The sequence below is a fragment of the Perissodus microlepis genome, chromosome 7, assembly GCF_051167445.1.
Source record: "Perissodus microlepis isolate ML-2025 ecotype Zambia chromosome 7, ASM5116744v1, whole genome shotgun sequence".
In the NCBI taxonomy this organism is placed as follows: Eukaryota; Metazoa; Chordata; class Actinopteri; order Cichliformes; family Cichlidae; genus Perissodus; species Perissodus microlepis.
The window spans coordinates 55423051-55438573 of record NC_140467.1 but is presented as its reverse complement, the minus strand read 5'-3'; the positions used below and the strand labels follow the sequence as shown (position 1 = coordinate 55438573).

General features: G+C 40.9%; 1 protein-coding gene across 1 annotated transcript in view; it reads right to left on the bottom strand.

Moving 5' to 3' along the window:
• Positions 1-9540, bottom strand: part of slc4a5b (solute carrier family 4 member 5b) — a 56498-nt gene extending 46958 nt beyond the window's left edge. The window contains exons 1-3 of the mRNA XM_084936103.1: positions 9374-9540; positions 5420-5487; positions 4583-4798 (exon numbers count right to left, since the gene is read on the bottom strand). Of these exons, the coding sequence (XP_084792229.1) occupies positions 4583-4798; positions 5420-5486 (283 nt within the window). The 5' untranslated portion in view covers position 5487; positions 9374-9540. The remainder of the gene's footprint in view (positions 1-4582; positions 4799-5419; positions 5488-9373) is intronic.
• Between the last annotated feature and the right edge of the window lie 5983 nt (positions 9541-15523).

Genomic DNA, 15523 nt, shown 5'->3' with positions numbered 1-15523 from the left:
ATTAGGCATAGAAAAAAGTGTTTGTGTGAATGTGAAAATGTCAAATTAGAAGTTATTTTTCAAATTCAATTTCATACATGCAATTTGGTCTTGAGGTTTTTCTGTTGTTTATGTGGACATGCAAAACAAGTAAAAAAAATCAAAAAAAAAAAAGGTGTGGATGTTTGCCAGTGAGTCTTGTTGTTAATTTGTGGCACACAGTGGCCACTAATGGTACTGCAGCAGAAAAAATACCTTGTTGCCAAAAAGGGGAAAGGAAAAAAACAGCACAGTTTGAAGGGCAAAATGAATTTTTTCAATGCATTCATATAAGTTCCATCTACTTTCTACAAATTATCCAAGCCTGATAATCAGATAATAAACATGCATGTACATATCTCCACCAGGAGGTAACCAGGACACAAATCAATGTTTTTCAGTAATTATCCTAACTTTAGAGTGATGTGTGAAGATCATCTAGATTGACATTTAATTTAAAGCTTCATGCTTCAAGCTTCACTTTCTTTACCGCTAAAAACTACTAAAGCATCCAGTCTGTCCAGCCCCTTGAGATCTGTGAAGTCCTTCACTTGAGGCAGTAATCCACAACGCAATGCAGAAAAAGCACCCTTTTCCTATTGCTACACACAGACTATGAGAGAAAACTATGTGGAAAAACAACCACACTAGGCTGTAGGGTGACCCAATTAATTAAATTAATAAAATTTAGTCTTCCCAAAATTAAATGAGTGAGCGATATTTAAAATAAATTAAAATACACTCTCTTTAAAATGCAAAATAAAAGCAACTAGGTGCTCTCAAATACAGTGCTTGGCCATGTGTCTGCATGTGCCAATAACAGCGGTTCCATGCACCGTGCAGCTTGAAGTTTCATGAACCGGGCCCTATACTGTGAAGCTTGTTCAACATAGCCAGGATATCTTTCCCTTATCTAGATTATCTTACCCTAACATTGGTGATAAGAATAAATGGTCACATGAATGGGGTGGTTCACATGAAAAGGGTGGCATTGTCAGCATCTAACCAATCATTAAGGGGATTTAACAGATCATATGACCTCCACAAAAATTGCCCGCATGACTACCATCTATTCCAGAGATGTTACCAAATAGTAATAAAAATCTCTAAAGAACATAAAAATATACCAGTAAAATGGAAATTCCCATGACAATGTGATGTACACTTTGCACTTCATTCAGTAGTTTTAAGAAGGTACAGCTTAACAACTTGCACTTATAAAATGTATTCCCCAAGCAGAGTGTGCCGGTGTGTGGTTTATGGCTCAGCTGCAGTGGAGGGGTCGAGCGGTGGGTTCAGGGGACAGTGCCAGGGAATGCTGGCCAGGACTGCTGATAGCCATCACGTTAACCATGCCTTCCCTATTTCAGCAGCTGCCAGGGCCCTGTGGGAGAGCTGGTGTTTGGAGGTGAAGGAAGTGGCTGGAAGCTGCAGAGAGGTCACAAAAGTGAAAAGCACCATGAATAAACACATACTTACCTTTCAAAACTGTGTATAGTGGGTCTTTTTATAACAGTTGTGCCAAAACCTGGGCTGTGGTATGGTGGACCTGTGACTGGCCCAGCCAATTGAGGTGCTGGCCCCGATGGTGGTTGAGCTGGTGGCCATGCATTGGGAGCAGGTGGTGGTGCATCATTGGCAATTAGAACAGCTACAAGACCAGTCAAAGAGCCACATAAAGGAGTTGGAGAGTGGTTGCTCTGCTTGTTCCTCAATGACACCACTAGAGTTGATGGGGAAAGGAGATGATCTTCAGGCTTTCTCAGATTTCTTTCAGGCCACAGCAGAAAGACCTGAGGAAAAGTAAAGGCTGAGACTAATCCCGGTGCCCAGGCGGTGACTCTCAACTTAGAGAAGATGGCCGTTGGCTGGTAGTGGACCAATTAGGCCTCGCACCACCAAATCAGCGAGTGGGGCTCCTCGCAGATACTGCAGAGTGGGTCCACTGCCACTGACTGGGCAGGCTAGATGTTGTTGTGACCCTGCCCAAGGATCACCTTTCAGCACAGCTGAGGGAGGTGGTGGGAGTCATAACATCGGCTGGAAGCCGCCCAGTTCTCCGAGGAGGAGGAGACAGAAGGGCCTTCTCTGGAGGCTCTGTCAGCTCCAGCTATCTAGTCCACAGGAGATTCCCACTACAGTAGTTTGGTGACGACACTTCTATAGTTATCATTTGACTAAGTGATAAAAACTGATCACACACGGATCAAAAGTACACTGACGTTATTCTATGAATATGGGATAAGAGGTCATATGGGTTATGACAAAACTTTGGAGCAAATAATGGTCCAATTTTATTGGCCAGCCATTTGGGGAATTCTAAAAGTGTCTTTGTGCTTAACTATTAATTGAGGTTCTGTTTGAGGGCATCAGCTTGGACCTCATATGTCATTTAACCGAGGTGCATAGGGATATATCTTCTTTCTGGTAGATTATGGAATGCAATATCAATTCAGTTCAATTCAGTTTTATTTATGTAGCGCCAAATCACAACAATATTATGAAGGCTATCCCGAAACAGTGCCGCTGCACACCATTTCTGTAAAGAGTGTGGCACAGGCACTGTTTCAGGAAATCTCCCGAGTCGGCATCTTGAAAGAGATACTGACTGACCAGAGCTCGTTATTCATGTCTCACACACTAAAAGAACTGTGTAAATTACTCTGTAATAAATCTGTTCAAACCAGCTTCTACTATCCACAGAGGAAACCATTCTTGCCTCCCTCCATTGTGATGGCAATCTCACACAGGCCAAGAGAGCAGATGTTGCTGCAGTGTTTTGCAGATGTGTTCTCCCCCTTATACCAATATCAGAGAGCAACATTTTGTAACACATCCTGGCGTAAACTAAACACAAAAGAAAATTTGTTCAGAAGGAATTAGTAGAAATGCTGAACATGGGAGTTAGAGTCACACAGTGTCCATGTAGCCCCATAGTTCTTGTAGTACAGAAGATGGGTCTATTTTCTGGAGAACTGATTGATCAAGAGGTGGTGATTTCATTACCTGTTGATCTTTTCATCTCTGGTCTGGATTAGTGACAAATCAAAGTCTGGCATAGCCGAAGGTGAAGAGCCTGCCCCTCAAAGCAGATCACCATACTTCAAAATACTTCATATTTAGCATTAATAATAACCAAAAATAAATCATATGCATGCTGAAGAGTTGTCTGCACCGGAAAACTACACTAACTTACTCAACTGGTTGAAAAGACATCACAAACTGCAGTATAATGAATGTATGAACGCCAAGTGCAATGATTTCTAATGTTAATCGCCCAGTATCAGCTCACAGCTAATGAATTTCAGCCTTTACAGCAAGCCAGCATATCCATCCAGCTTGATAGGCAGAAAAACAATCAATCTCATTACATTTGTGAAAATGATGTTGTACCATCCAATAAACACAGTGGTTAACAAATGCTTCAGGAAAACTTGCCAAATGAAAGAGATGTTATCCCCTATACCTACCATGATTTTCCAACTTCCAGACTTCACAGGAGAACACTATAATATTTCCAGGGTGATGTTCAGTGCGTTTTGACCTTCAAACTTGGTGTGTATTTTGGCATCCAAAGAGTTTGATTTTCCTAGTATTTCACAGGCTTGTCTAAATGCTTCAATATAGTTTTTCTTCAGGAATGGAGTCTTGCATGGTGAGCATGCATACAGACCATGGCAGTTGAGTGTATTGCTTATTGTTTTCTTTGAAACAATTGTACCTGCTGATTCCAGGTCTTTTTGTAGCTCTCCACAAGTGGTCCTTGGCTCTTGGAAAGCTCTTCTAATAATTATTTTTACTCCTCTGCCTTTTCCTAGGGTGAGGAAATCTTGCTTAAATCCATTGGGACAGAACCAGCTGGTATTAATATTCATTAAGTAGCAGGATTGCTTTCTAATTACTGAGAGTTCAGCTGGTGTAATGACTTTCCAAGCCTTTTTGCATCTCCATTTCTATGTGCATGTCTATGTGTCATTTATCATAGTTACTCATAACTTATGAGTACTAATGACAAATAACACAGCTACACAGTGCAGGAAACAGCTGTAAATGGCACAGGGAGAAAATGTATGGACATCTATGATTTGATTTCTTTGCATGTGTGTACTGGATGGGTTGTTACTGACATCTGGTGAAAAAAGTCAGTAACACACTGGTGACATGTTCAGTTTTACCCACTGTATATATGAATGTATATGATGAACTGACTGTGAAACACAAGACTCTTTCACCCATTCACTTATTTCTATGTCAAAGTAATTTCTGTCCAACAGTCACACACACTCACACTCTGATGAATGCAGTGGAGCAACTCAGGGTTCAGTATCTTGCCTAGTGATACTTTTGCATGAACTTGTTTTCTGATCTTTTGTGCATAGTGGTTATATGTTGCAGTTTAATGACTGTTATTATTAGTTATACAATAATTGTAATTATTATATAATTACTGGATGACAGAGTAAATTAAGTATGTCAATCTTAAAAAATCACAAGGTAAAAAGGCAAACAGTCACTTTTATTTAACACTTATGGATACTTTTATGAAAAACTTTTGATTTCTAACCTGTAGGATCGGCATGCTCACGACACTCTTCGCCATCCTCTTCATTATTATAGTGCTCGTCTTTGTTATAATATCCTCGATGTGAGTGTTCTCGCTGTGTATGGGGATCATAGTGTGTATGTCGTGAATCACGGTTGGCATCACTGGCATAGGAGTGATGTCTGCGCCTTTTCCGCCGGTGGGAAACTGGAACACCGATGTAGAATGGCTGGGCCTCTGAGATGGAGAGAGAAACATTTCATTTGGATCTGATCAATGCAGTCAGAGCTTGAGGGGTGCTCTGAAAATGGGAACGTATTCTAAAAACTTCTGACTGGTTTCAGCATTATGCAGCATCTAACAGGTTTTAAAAATCAGATGTCATACATGAAATGTATGTTTTTCAATTTGTGCTCTGCCCTCCTAGAAACACAGTTCACAAGTAGATGTATTTAGTCTGGGAATACCACCTAAATTAGTTTTTTCTGGGTTTTTTAATTAAGTGGAGCTATGTTGTCAAGGATAATAGAGCAAAATCTGTTAGAAAGTAATAAAATGTTCAAAGTAATTGTAGAAGGTAAGGATGTCACCTATGCTTGACAAATTTCTGAAGACACTGGAGAAACATTTAGCAGTAACTGGAGTGACAGAAGAAACAGGGGATAGTGGCAGGAAGAGGGTGAGGAAGCATGTACCTTTTGTGTTTCTCCAAAACAAAGGTTTATAGTTCAGGGCAAGGGTTGGGATCATCACTGAAGATGACTTAGACCTCAGAGTTTAAAAAAAAATTCAGGGCACTTCCTCAGTTTTCTCTCTCATGGCAAAACTTTTTTTCAGTTAGTGTTTTTTCTTACTCACCATCATCATCATCATCATAGTGCCTATGACCCCTACTTCTTCCCTGTTGCCATTCATGGTGATCCATCCTGGAACAGAAACAAGATGACAGAAGATTACCTTGGAAATATGAATACTGAAGCACGAGAAAAAGCACCAGGTGGCAATTCCCTATGTGTTTTTTTTTTTTTCCCATCAACGTTTTATTTAAACTGAAAGTTTGAAGTTATAAAGAACATGTCTGCTTCCCAAACCCAAACTTGAAACTGGATCCAGTGGGGAGGGGCCTGGTACCTGTAAGTTCTGCTTCCATGGTCCTTTTGGAACGTCCAAGAATCACAACAATCTTGCACTCTTACAGAGAAGTGCTCTATTGGGATGCTGTGGTACTATGAGGTCTTTAAGATGTAATGGGCTTGGTCACACAGGACTCAAGGTGCTGTTGGCAAAACGTTAGAGAGGAAATGACAAGTGAACCCCTATGAGCACTTTGCGACAGTAGGAAGGAAAAATTCCCAGTAGAATCAGGCCATCAATGCCAGATGGCTGCTAGTTTTGCGCACCATTCAAAGCTCTTCAGGTTAAAAGCCAACCTTGCGTAACCCTTGTGGTGTCCTCGGATCAAAAATGGTCCCTAGGTGAATGGCAAACAAGCATATGGGAATCCCGAGGACACCACAGGATCAGACCTGCAGCCCTACCAGTCCAGACTACACTTGTCACTGCAGTAAGATCTTGTAAAAGGCAGTAACAGATTCTGTACGGAGATCTAGCAGATGAGTCCATTGTCTGAACTTCATTGCCTTTTCTGTGCTATGATCGGTAGGAACTTATGAATGAATCTCTTCATCATTTCCTCTGCAAAAGATCCCAACTTTTTTTTGCAAATAATTCTCGATTGCAAGTTATTTACAATATCATCATAAGTCACCTACCCTCTAAAGGCGGGACAACAGATATCAGTGGCAAATAAACATTTGGTTTACCAGCTTTATAAACTATTTATATGAGCTATTTTGGTTGCAATGTTATGAAATTGTGCCCATTTATATTAGGAGTTTTCTATGAAGTGCTTACATATTAAAATATTTACAATGTACAATATTACAATGTTTAATAACAACATTTCCTATTACATATATAAAAACACTAAGTTTTAACCCATACAAGTATTAATTGTTATTTCAGCATTATGTGCATTGACAATGTTCTGTCAGTTTATTATTGCAAAAAATACAAAAACATAAAAAATAAAAATCCTAGATGCCCAGACATATCATTGCTTTTAGTACATGGTGAAGCTATCACTGGGTGTCTCTTTCCACTGATGACATAACTTTATCTTTCTAAAGCTATTGCTTTAGGCTGTTTTCTAGGCTGATCAATACATGTCATTTGTGATTACTTACTACTTACTGAAGCCTGACCACTGACTGTGAAGGACAGTCACATGAGTGGATTCATGCACACACACACACACGAGCTTGTTAGTAATATGTGCATACGGTGAACACCGCAATTAGGTTACAGTAAATAGCTGAATTGTGTTATCTGTGCATTATCACTGTCACATAATCAAATTAAAACACAAATGTCAGGTTGGAGTCATCCTACTTGAGCTGTCCTTTTGGTATCTGTCCTGATTTGAGGAGTCAAGTGTTGCATATTTTAAGGCTGGGCTGAGTCACAGTTCTCTGCCAGATTGTGCCAACATTGTGATTGCCAGGCCTTCTTTGTTACCTGTTTGAATTTGTGCTCTTCTTTGTTTAACCCAGATTCTTGGTCATCCCTCCAGTTATTACTTCAGAGTTCTAGAAACCATTTTCTCTGGAGCTCAGTTTACTAGGTGACTGTGAACTCCTTCAGCCACTTTTGAGCTCCAGTCTATCTTCCCTGTTACTTGCAGATGAAAGGACTTATCTGTTCACAACCTTTTCGCCCATTCTCCACCTATATTTTTTTGTTGAGTGTTTGCCAGGAGGACCAAGTGCTCCTCCTGAGCTTACTTTGTGACACCAAGACTCGATCTACAATAACCTCATCTTGACCTCTGTCAACACTATCTCACTTCCCTGTCAGAGATCCTGGTTATGTTCCTGTAGTGAAGCCACTCACCCGTTAGCCAAACATGAGTTGAAATGTTCTTGCCGCTTCAAATTTGCCTACCTTTCAAAATTATTTTAAAGCAGCTAATGGTTGCCAGAGTTTACTCCTTGAATCAATTTTAAACCAAACTATGAATCTGTTTAGCAGATTACATGTTTGGGAAAAACGAAACAGTTGTAAATAACTTTGACTTTATTACTTCATAAAGGTAATATCACTTTGTGTTCATGTTGGGATGCTTTGATTAGAGACATTTGAAGGTTTGATTAGACTAGAATCCCTGAAAATGGCAATGCTAGGGTGTGGTTCAAAGAGGCTTGTCTTCAAAAATTACATGTACTCTATTCAGTTCAAATTCATTTTATTTATATAATGTCACAACAACAGTTGCCTCAAGGTGCTTAATATTATAAGGTAAAGGACCCACAATAATACTGAGAAACCCCAACAAACAGACAACCCCCTATAAGCAAGCACTTTAGCAAACTTGGGAAGGCGAAACTCCCTTTTAAAAAGAAGACATTTCCGGCAAAACCAGGCTCAGGGACGGGCAACCATCTGCTGTGACCGGCTGGGGGTAAGATTGTATGTTTATGTAAATAAAATAACACATTTAGGCTATTTCAATGAAAATGTGTTTCCAAATACTCTTAATATACATGAACACCATTAACCACAGAAATTCCAGTTAAGCCACCGATTAAGATATTTTCTGCCAGATTTAAAGTAGGCACCCCAAGTTCTACTGCTGCATCCTTGACCTTATGTACAGCTCATACATGCAGCCTCTAATTCCATTTTTCTTACACAGGCTTTTTATTTTGCACAGTATTACATCAAATTAATTTCACTGATGCTTTTGTCTAGTCATGGGTACAGTTATGAATTGAAAATGCAAAATTGTGCATTATTTTCTTGAGATAAGCTCATGGTTGAGAGAACCATTGGGTTGAGATAAGCTCAACCATGCCAGTGGTTGCCAATGGTTGAACTTATCCTAAGCAACATGCACTTCCCATCAATCTTTTAGTTTGTACCCTCGCACTGTAATTTCCATTGGGAAGCAACTGGTAAAAGGTAAATAAATGTTAGGTTATGCAAATGCTGTGCAAAATAAAGTACCAAATTTTATGAGTTTTACGAGTCTTCCAGTTACTCATTACAAGTCTTAACTTAAGAAATTGTGTAGTACAATAACAAACTTATGATTCTATAGACAGAGACAACATGCAACTTGTCACAGGATTTATATGGGACTGAGTTAATTTAAAACAGTTTTCCACAGAATCTGCATTTGTAGCGTTACATTTAACACATATAGATTTTTTTTTGTTTTGTTTTTTTGCTGCAGATGTAGCAGAACCAGAGCTATAATTTTAATGCTCAAAAACCTGGCAGTTACATTGTTTTTCAATGCAATCCATTTATTCAGCTGTATAGATGCAGGAGAAATTTGCTACTGGTAGCTTAGAGCCAAAAGCAAAACACTTCTGTATCTATAGCCTAGAGCTAATAGCTAAAATGTTCACTGAGCTTTAAAGGTTACAGAGAAAAGCTCTACAACCCGTTTAACTCCTTTTTTCTGTTGAATTTCTTTAAAGTTTAACTAAGTAATCATCTAAAAAAAAAGGCTAAGCAGTAGAAAAAACAAATAAGCATTCACAATAATTCTTTCGCTTTCTTCTTAAAACTGACAGCTGTCTACTAAACCCTAAATGATTTGTAATTTATGTTCAAGCTACTTAAGATGGAATATAAAATGTTTTATTATTCTAAAGAGGTAAATATCAAAATATCAATTTAATAGTAAAATACACTGACAAATATGAACACCATCTAGATAAAGATGGTGGTTTAATGTTCTCTTACCTGATGTGACAGAAGCTGAATCTGAGATTGCCTGTGAAGAGAAATTTATATTGCCTTTTGTAAGGAAGCGTAACAAACTACAAGATGCCAAAAATTTTCGGTCCTATTCTCTATAGAGCCTGTTAAGGAAAATGCTGCAACTACACCCAACCAGACTGTAAATGAATGTACAGATGATCTAAGTATTGACTATTACATGTGACTCGAGTGTGTGTATGTGTTTGTGTGTGTGTTTGAACGAGTGCACACCCAATAAGATTAGAGCAGGGGTAGGCAACCTTTCTGATGGCGAGTGCCATTTAAAATGTCCTCAGAGGTCAGTGTGCCATATGATTGCATTAACAATAAATTTAATAACGCTCTATATTAACAGTTACACACTGTATAGAACAACTTTCTAGAATTATATTTGTTCGCAGATGTTGGCAGCTATCAGTGAATAGTTATCAGCTATTTTGAAACAAAAAAAAGACACTTTTTATCCATAACAAAAACTCCATAACAGCAAATGAACTGTACAACAGAAAATACAAATGCTATTTATGATCTCCTCACAAGAATGATAAGAAAAATAAACTAAGCCAATATGGCATGTCTGTTAATACAGAGACACACATGTTAATATGATCTCTGGTCTCCCACTCAGAGACACAGGTCTCCGAGTGTCCAGCATTCAGACGGCTACCTCATGTGAGAGAAAATCTGCTCACACAGACATGTAGAGCCAAATACTGTCAATAAGGCCTCTGCAATGTTCTGAAGACAGTTAAACTTGTCAGGTAGTGATGTCCAGCAGGTGAAAATGCAAGCTGCATGAACACGCACAGCTATGGATTCCAGCTGCTTCGATGTTGCATTAACTGGCATTAACTCAGCCAGTTAATGCGAGACAAATCCAGCTACTCATTGAAGATTTCTGGTTTGATCAGAAAATAAAACATTGGTCCAAACACCGGAAAGTTCCGGTGCATTGTGTCTCGAATCTACGGATGTATCCGTGTATTTCCGTGGTGCTGATGCTGTGCTGAGCAGAAAGCTCCTCAAGCTTTTGAAGTGTCGGAATGTGGAAAGCTAACAACGTCCCTCTCACCAGTAGGCTAAGTTATTTTTAGCCAATTACAAGTTGAATCTGGTACTTGGGGTTGTTAGTTAAGATACCATCATTAAGAAGAGGCACAACTATTTTTTTTTTCTCTTTTGCCTGTCCCATTTGGTTCTTTAGCCATCAGAATTGTTGTCTGAAGACCAACAAGGATACCCAATGGATTTATTTTGCCAAATGGATCATCATGGCATTGCCGTATTGGTCCATTTGATCGACCTTTGTTTTTATTATTTATTTTATTTTATTTTCAATTGTTACAGATGGGACAGACATGAGTGAGGGATAGGAAAGGGAGAAAGAAAGAGGAAGGAAAAGAAAAACAGAAGGGGAGAGGGACAGTGAGAAAGGGAAAAAAAATAAAATAAAATCTCCTGGATCACCTGTTGAGAGAAAAAGAATAGAAAACAAGCAAAAAAAAAAAACAAAGCAACATACTAAACACAACACTATCGCATTAATCTAGCCAAGTGTAAACAGCAGTAAATACTAAATATTGAATGTTGTTGTGCAGCACGCAGGACAGACAGCGCACAATGTGCTTTGAAGTAGCAGCCAAGAAAGGTGTGATTTAAGTCTACGAACAGTGAACACCCACGTGCACACCTGTGTGGATCAGCGCGCTTGTATTCAAATGGTTTCCCCATGTAATGGTCTGCAAGAGGATGTAGAGAGCCATAGCCCTGTCCCCCAGGGCATGAAGCAGGCATGGAGGAGATCCAGGCCCCAGACATCCAGAGGCCCCAGAGTGCGAGAGCCCAAGGAGGACCACCGGAGGGGCATCCGTGCCACCCTCATGGGAAGAAGAGGCACAACTAATGTGTCTATGCGAGCTGATTTGCGATGTGCACCGCTGGCGCGGCCATTTATCTTTTGATGCACCTTCTCAGATTAATTCACTGTGTGTCGTGCCCAGGGCTGGACTGGGACAAAAAAACAGCCCGGGCATTTTGACTAAAGACCGGCCCACCAGGTATTAAAGCCATAAAGTCTTTGAATGAAAACAAACGCTGTTGTGACAGTGATGTACAATGTTGTTGGTATATGTATGATTTCTATACATTTTACATCAGATAAAAACTTTGGTTGTAAGCTTCAGATAATTATTTAATAACAGCCAGACATTTTAAATGAAAATAAGAAAGTATTTCTTTGTGCCCCCCTTTCCCTGTTAATGCCCTACCTGCCCCCCTGGGAAAACTTTGCTAGATCCACCCCTGCACAGTTACCAGCTGCCTGCTACTTAGAAACAGATCCTGGTGTTATTTGTCTCTCGGAAACAGTTCATAACTTCCCTTCAACTCATTCATGTCACCTAAAAGGTCAACCTGTTTCTCCATCACCTGTTCAGCTCTGATGATTCAGTAAGGACATCTTCTGGTTTCATCTTCATGTTTCCCTCTCACCAGATATACAAACCGATATCATGACCAGCACTTTTTACAGCTGTGGCTCCAGCAAACCTCAGCTGATAGTTCTAACAACAGCTGATCAAGCTTAAACGTGCTGCTGTTGTTTAGTGCGACATCCGGCGGTTTCCTCTTTCTGGTGCAAAGTGGGCGATAAACGAACAAGAGAGAAAAGCCGATCAGCTGATCATTGATCAGTTTCATGATTAAAGTAGCAACAGGAGAGGGAGGGGGAGAGAATGAGAGAAGAAGAGACAGCTGTGCAGCAAAGACAAAGAATAACTCAACCTTTGTGTCTTTTTCATTCTAGCTGAAGTCCGGGACCAACTGCGTCCCCTCTCAGCTCAACACGAAACGCGTAATAATTTCTCTGAATGCAGGAGGATTCCATCTTTTTACTGGACGGTTGGCAACTCTACTAACTAACCTTATGAATTAAATAAAGTTCAACATCAGTAGCACCCACCCAGCTGTATAGAAACTTGGTCATGCTAGCTAGTACGCAGTAGAGTTATTGTACCTGACTGTAAAAGGTCAGCACAACGAAAATAAACTCCACCTAAACTTGGTTTATATCTGACCCAGATAGACTGCAGGTCATAACTTCTTACCTGAAGTTCAGTTCACCTGACGCTCTGACCGGCGGGCGCCTCGGGTCTCTCCTCGTCCTTCCTCCGATCTCCCTCATCCACCTGCTGGCCTCCACCACTTGTTAATTTTACTGAATCTGTGGAAGCTCCGCGATGCCACCACCAAACAACTGAGTTATTTTTACACACCGGCCAGCATCTGGCCAATCCACCACTTTTCATTGTTTAAACCGTTACAAAAAAAAAAAAAAAAAATCATCGGGCCACCGAGCAAATGCTCGGTATGCCCGATGGCCAGTCCAGCTATGGCCGTGCCATCAGTTAACCCTTCGTGTCTAGGGTTGCAGACCCCTGGGTTAGAGGCATCTGCTTTGCTGTTTTAATGGGGCCCAATAAGCAGAGCTGCCTCCTATAGAATTGGTTTATATTGCCTTCTTCATTTCATGAGGACATAAAACACTGGGTTAATTTCTCTCTAAACCTGCTCCTACTATGTTAAAATTCTTGAAAGCAAGGCTTTCATTTTCATTGCTATACAGATTATGTCGAGTTTTATTTACCACTTACGTTTAACTGTCCATCTAATCTTCCTCTGTTAAACAAACCCTCTATGTGTCACAGTCCGGGTGAGTAGCTGGAAAATTCCACTTTTCTCCTGAGTCACCTGGTATCCGCTCCTGGGCAGGGCCACCATCCCCTCACCTGTTCTCCACAAATGGAGCTGGTTTTGAGACAATCAGGTCGGGAGACTTAAATACCACGTTGACGTCCCCTCACGGCTAGTTTGTCAACTATCCAATGTTGGTATCCGGCTCTAATGACCTATGCTTTTGTCGTTATGAAGTTTACTAACCTTCTTCTCTTGTGCTGTAGTTACCTGGAAATTCACTCGACTTGTTTCTCTAGCTCTAGCCCACCTCCCGCACTCCTAGATAATTGACTGCCTCGCTTGGAAATCTCTCAGTGCTTCACCTGCCTGCCCTCCTGCCACCACCACTTATCAGAACCTTTGGAACTGAGGTCAGCCCTCTCGTACCATTCAGCTCACCCGAACTAACATCACATCCCCTCAAAGCTCATCTCTCTCCACCTGCAAGAAAGCAGTCAGTTTAGTTATAGTCACCATCTCCTGCACTCAGTAGCCATTGCCACACTAACCCCTTTCTTACTTCTTCTCTCTCCTCAGTGTGATCACTAGACATTACCTGCCACGCTCCAGTCCCCCACCTCTGGTTCAATTATCCCCCTCTTGGTCCACGCCTAGGTTGCCACATCCCCACACCAAGTTATCTCATGCCACGTCATGTCAGTCCTTGTTATTATTGTGTTAACGCCTAGTCAAACAAAAGTTCTTAATCTTTCTTATTAATGTGCTCTCTCCTTTTCTGAATCATTTTTAGTGCTGATTGGCTGCAGAAGGCTCACCACACTGTTATAAAGCCAGAGATGGTGGAGCATAGTTGGGTTCTCCCTCACCTCCAATCCTAAACCTAACCATCAAAATAACACAGAAAACAAACACTGAGACAGAGACTGAGATATACAAAACAAGGAGCAGGAGAGTCCCATTGATCCAGGAGGGTGAAGGGGGCCGGAAAGGAGGGAAAGAAAAACAAGGGCTTTGGCCAGAGGCTCAGAACCCTTGGATTCCAGTTTAGGCTTTGGCTTGAGGTTCTTTGGAGACACTGGAGGATTCTCTGGAGGTGCTGGAGGGCACTTTGGAGGATTCTCTGGAAGAAGTAGTCTTCTGGAGAAGACTCAGGAAGATCTGGGGGAGGCTGGAGCTTTGCTGGGCTCACAGCTGACTCTAGAGGCTGGGTTAGGACTGTGGGAATATCCATCCATTTCCTCTGTCAGTTGGGGCTGTTGTTAGGGTCTAGCCTTCCTCACTGAATAGATGTGGGTGCTGAGGAAGACTGGATCTTAGCTGTCCTCACTCTGGAATCAGGTAAGTTTAAGCCAGATCTTACTTGGCACACCTTTGGAGTTGGTATGGGCTTGGGATTAAGCTGGGTCTTAACCCTCCTCACTCTAGGAAAAGGCAAAAGTGAGCTGGACCTCGACCACCCTTGCCCTTGGAATAGGTACAGGAGTGGGGCTAAGCTGGGTCCTAGCCATCCTCATCTTGGAAAAAGCTATGATATTAGAATGCAAGTAGCTAGAAAGACCTTGGTCACCCCCTCCCAGTGAAATGGCATGAGAATAGGGACCCTATCTGCCCTCCCTCTGTCAGTGGCTACAGGTGCAGGCTTAGATACCCTAGGGACCAGGACAGATGCAGGGACTGCCAGGACCCTCATTGCCCTAACTTAAGGAACAGGTAGGTGTGTTTCTTTTCATGCAGTCTAGATAATGTTTCTGTTGTAGGTGTCACTGAAACCATTTCCTTCAACTTCAAGAAGTTTGGGTAATACCATATGAAATGACAGACTGAAATGAAATACTGTTTCTCACCAGCCTCTACAGTGCAATAGTCAGTACAAATTAAAACGTTTAAAAAGAGCAGTAAAAAGGCAATAATAAATCACAACAATAAATGGGGATAAATATAATAAAATCTAAATTCTAAAACAAACTCAAGTCTAAATAGTCACACTCGTACAGGTAGCAGCAGTCCTTTCCTGTGGAAGAAGAGTCATATGATTCATAAAATACCTCTTTTGTAGATTGGTCAGATGCTGCCAACACCACCCTTGTTTGGGGAACATGCCAAGAAAATCCTTGGTTAACTTACCAACTTGATAATCAGCTTCATGTGACCGTTTATTCCAATCAACAATGTTAGGGGAAATAAATTCAGATAACAGAAAGATAACCTGGGTGTGTTGCATGAGCTTCATAGTATAGGGACCTGGTAGTCCTGACTTGTCCACCACTACAAGCCAGATTCCCAAATCTTTACTGGTTTCTTGAAGAACTGCTATCACTGACCTTTGGGCCTATTGTTTCTGTTGCTCTGTCTTTGTGTACCTTGTCTGTCACAACAGAGCGATTCGGAGCAGACAAATTAAGAGTTTTTCAGGCAATGTTTTCTATTTGCATGCAACAT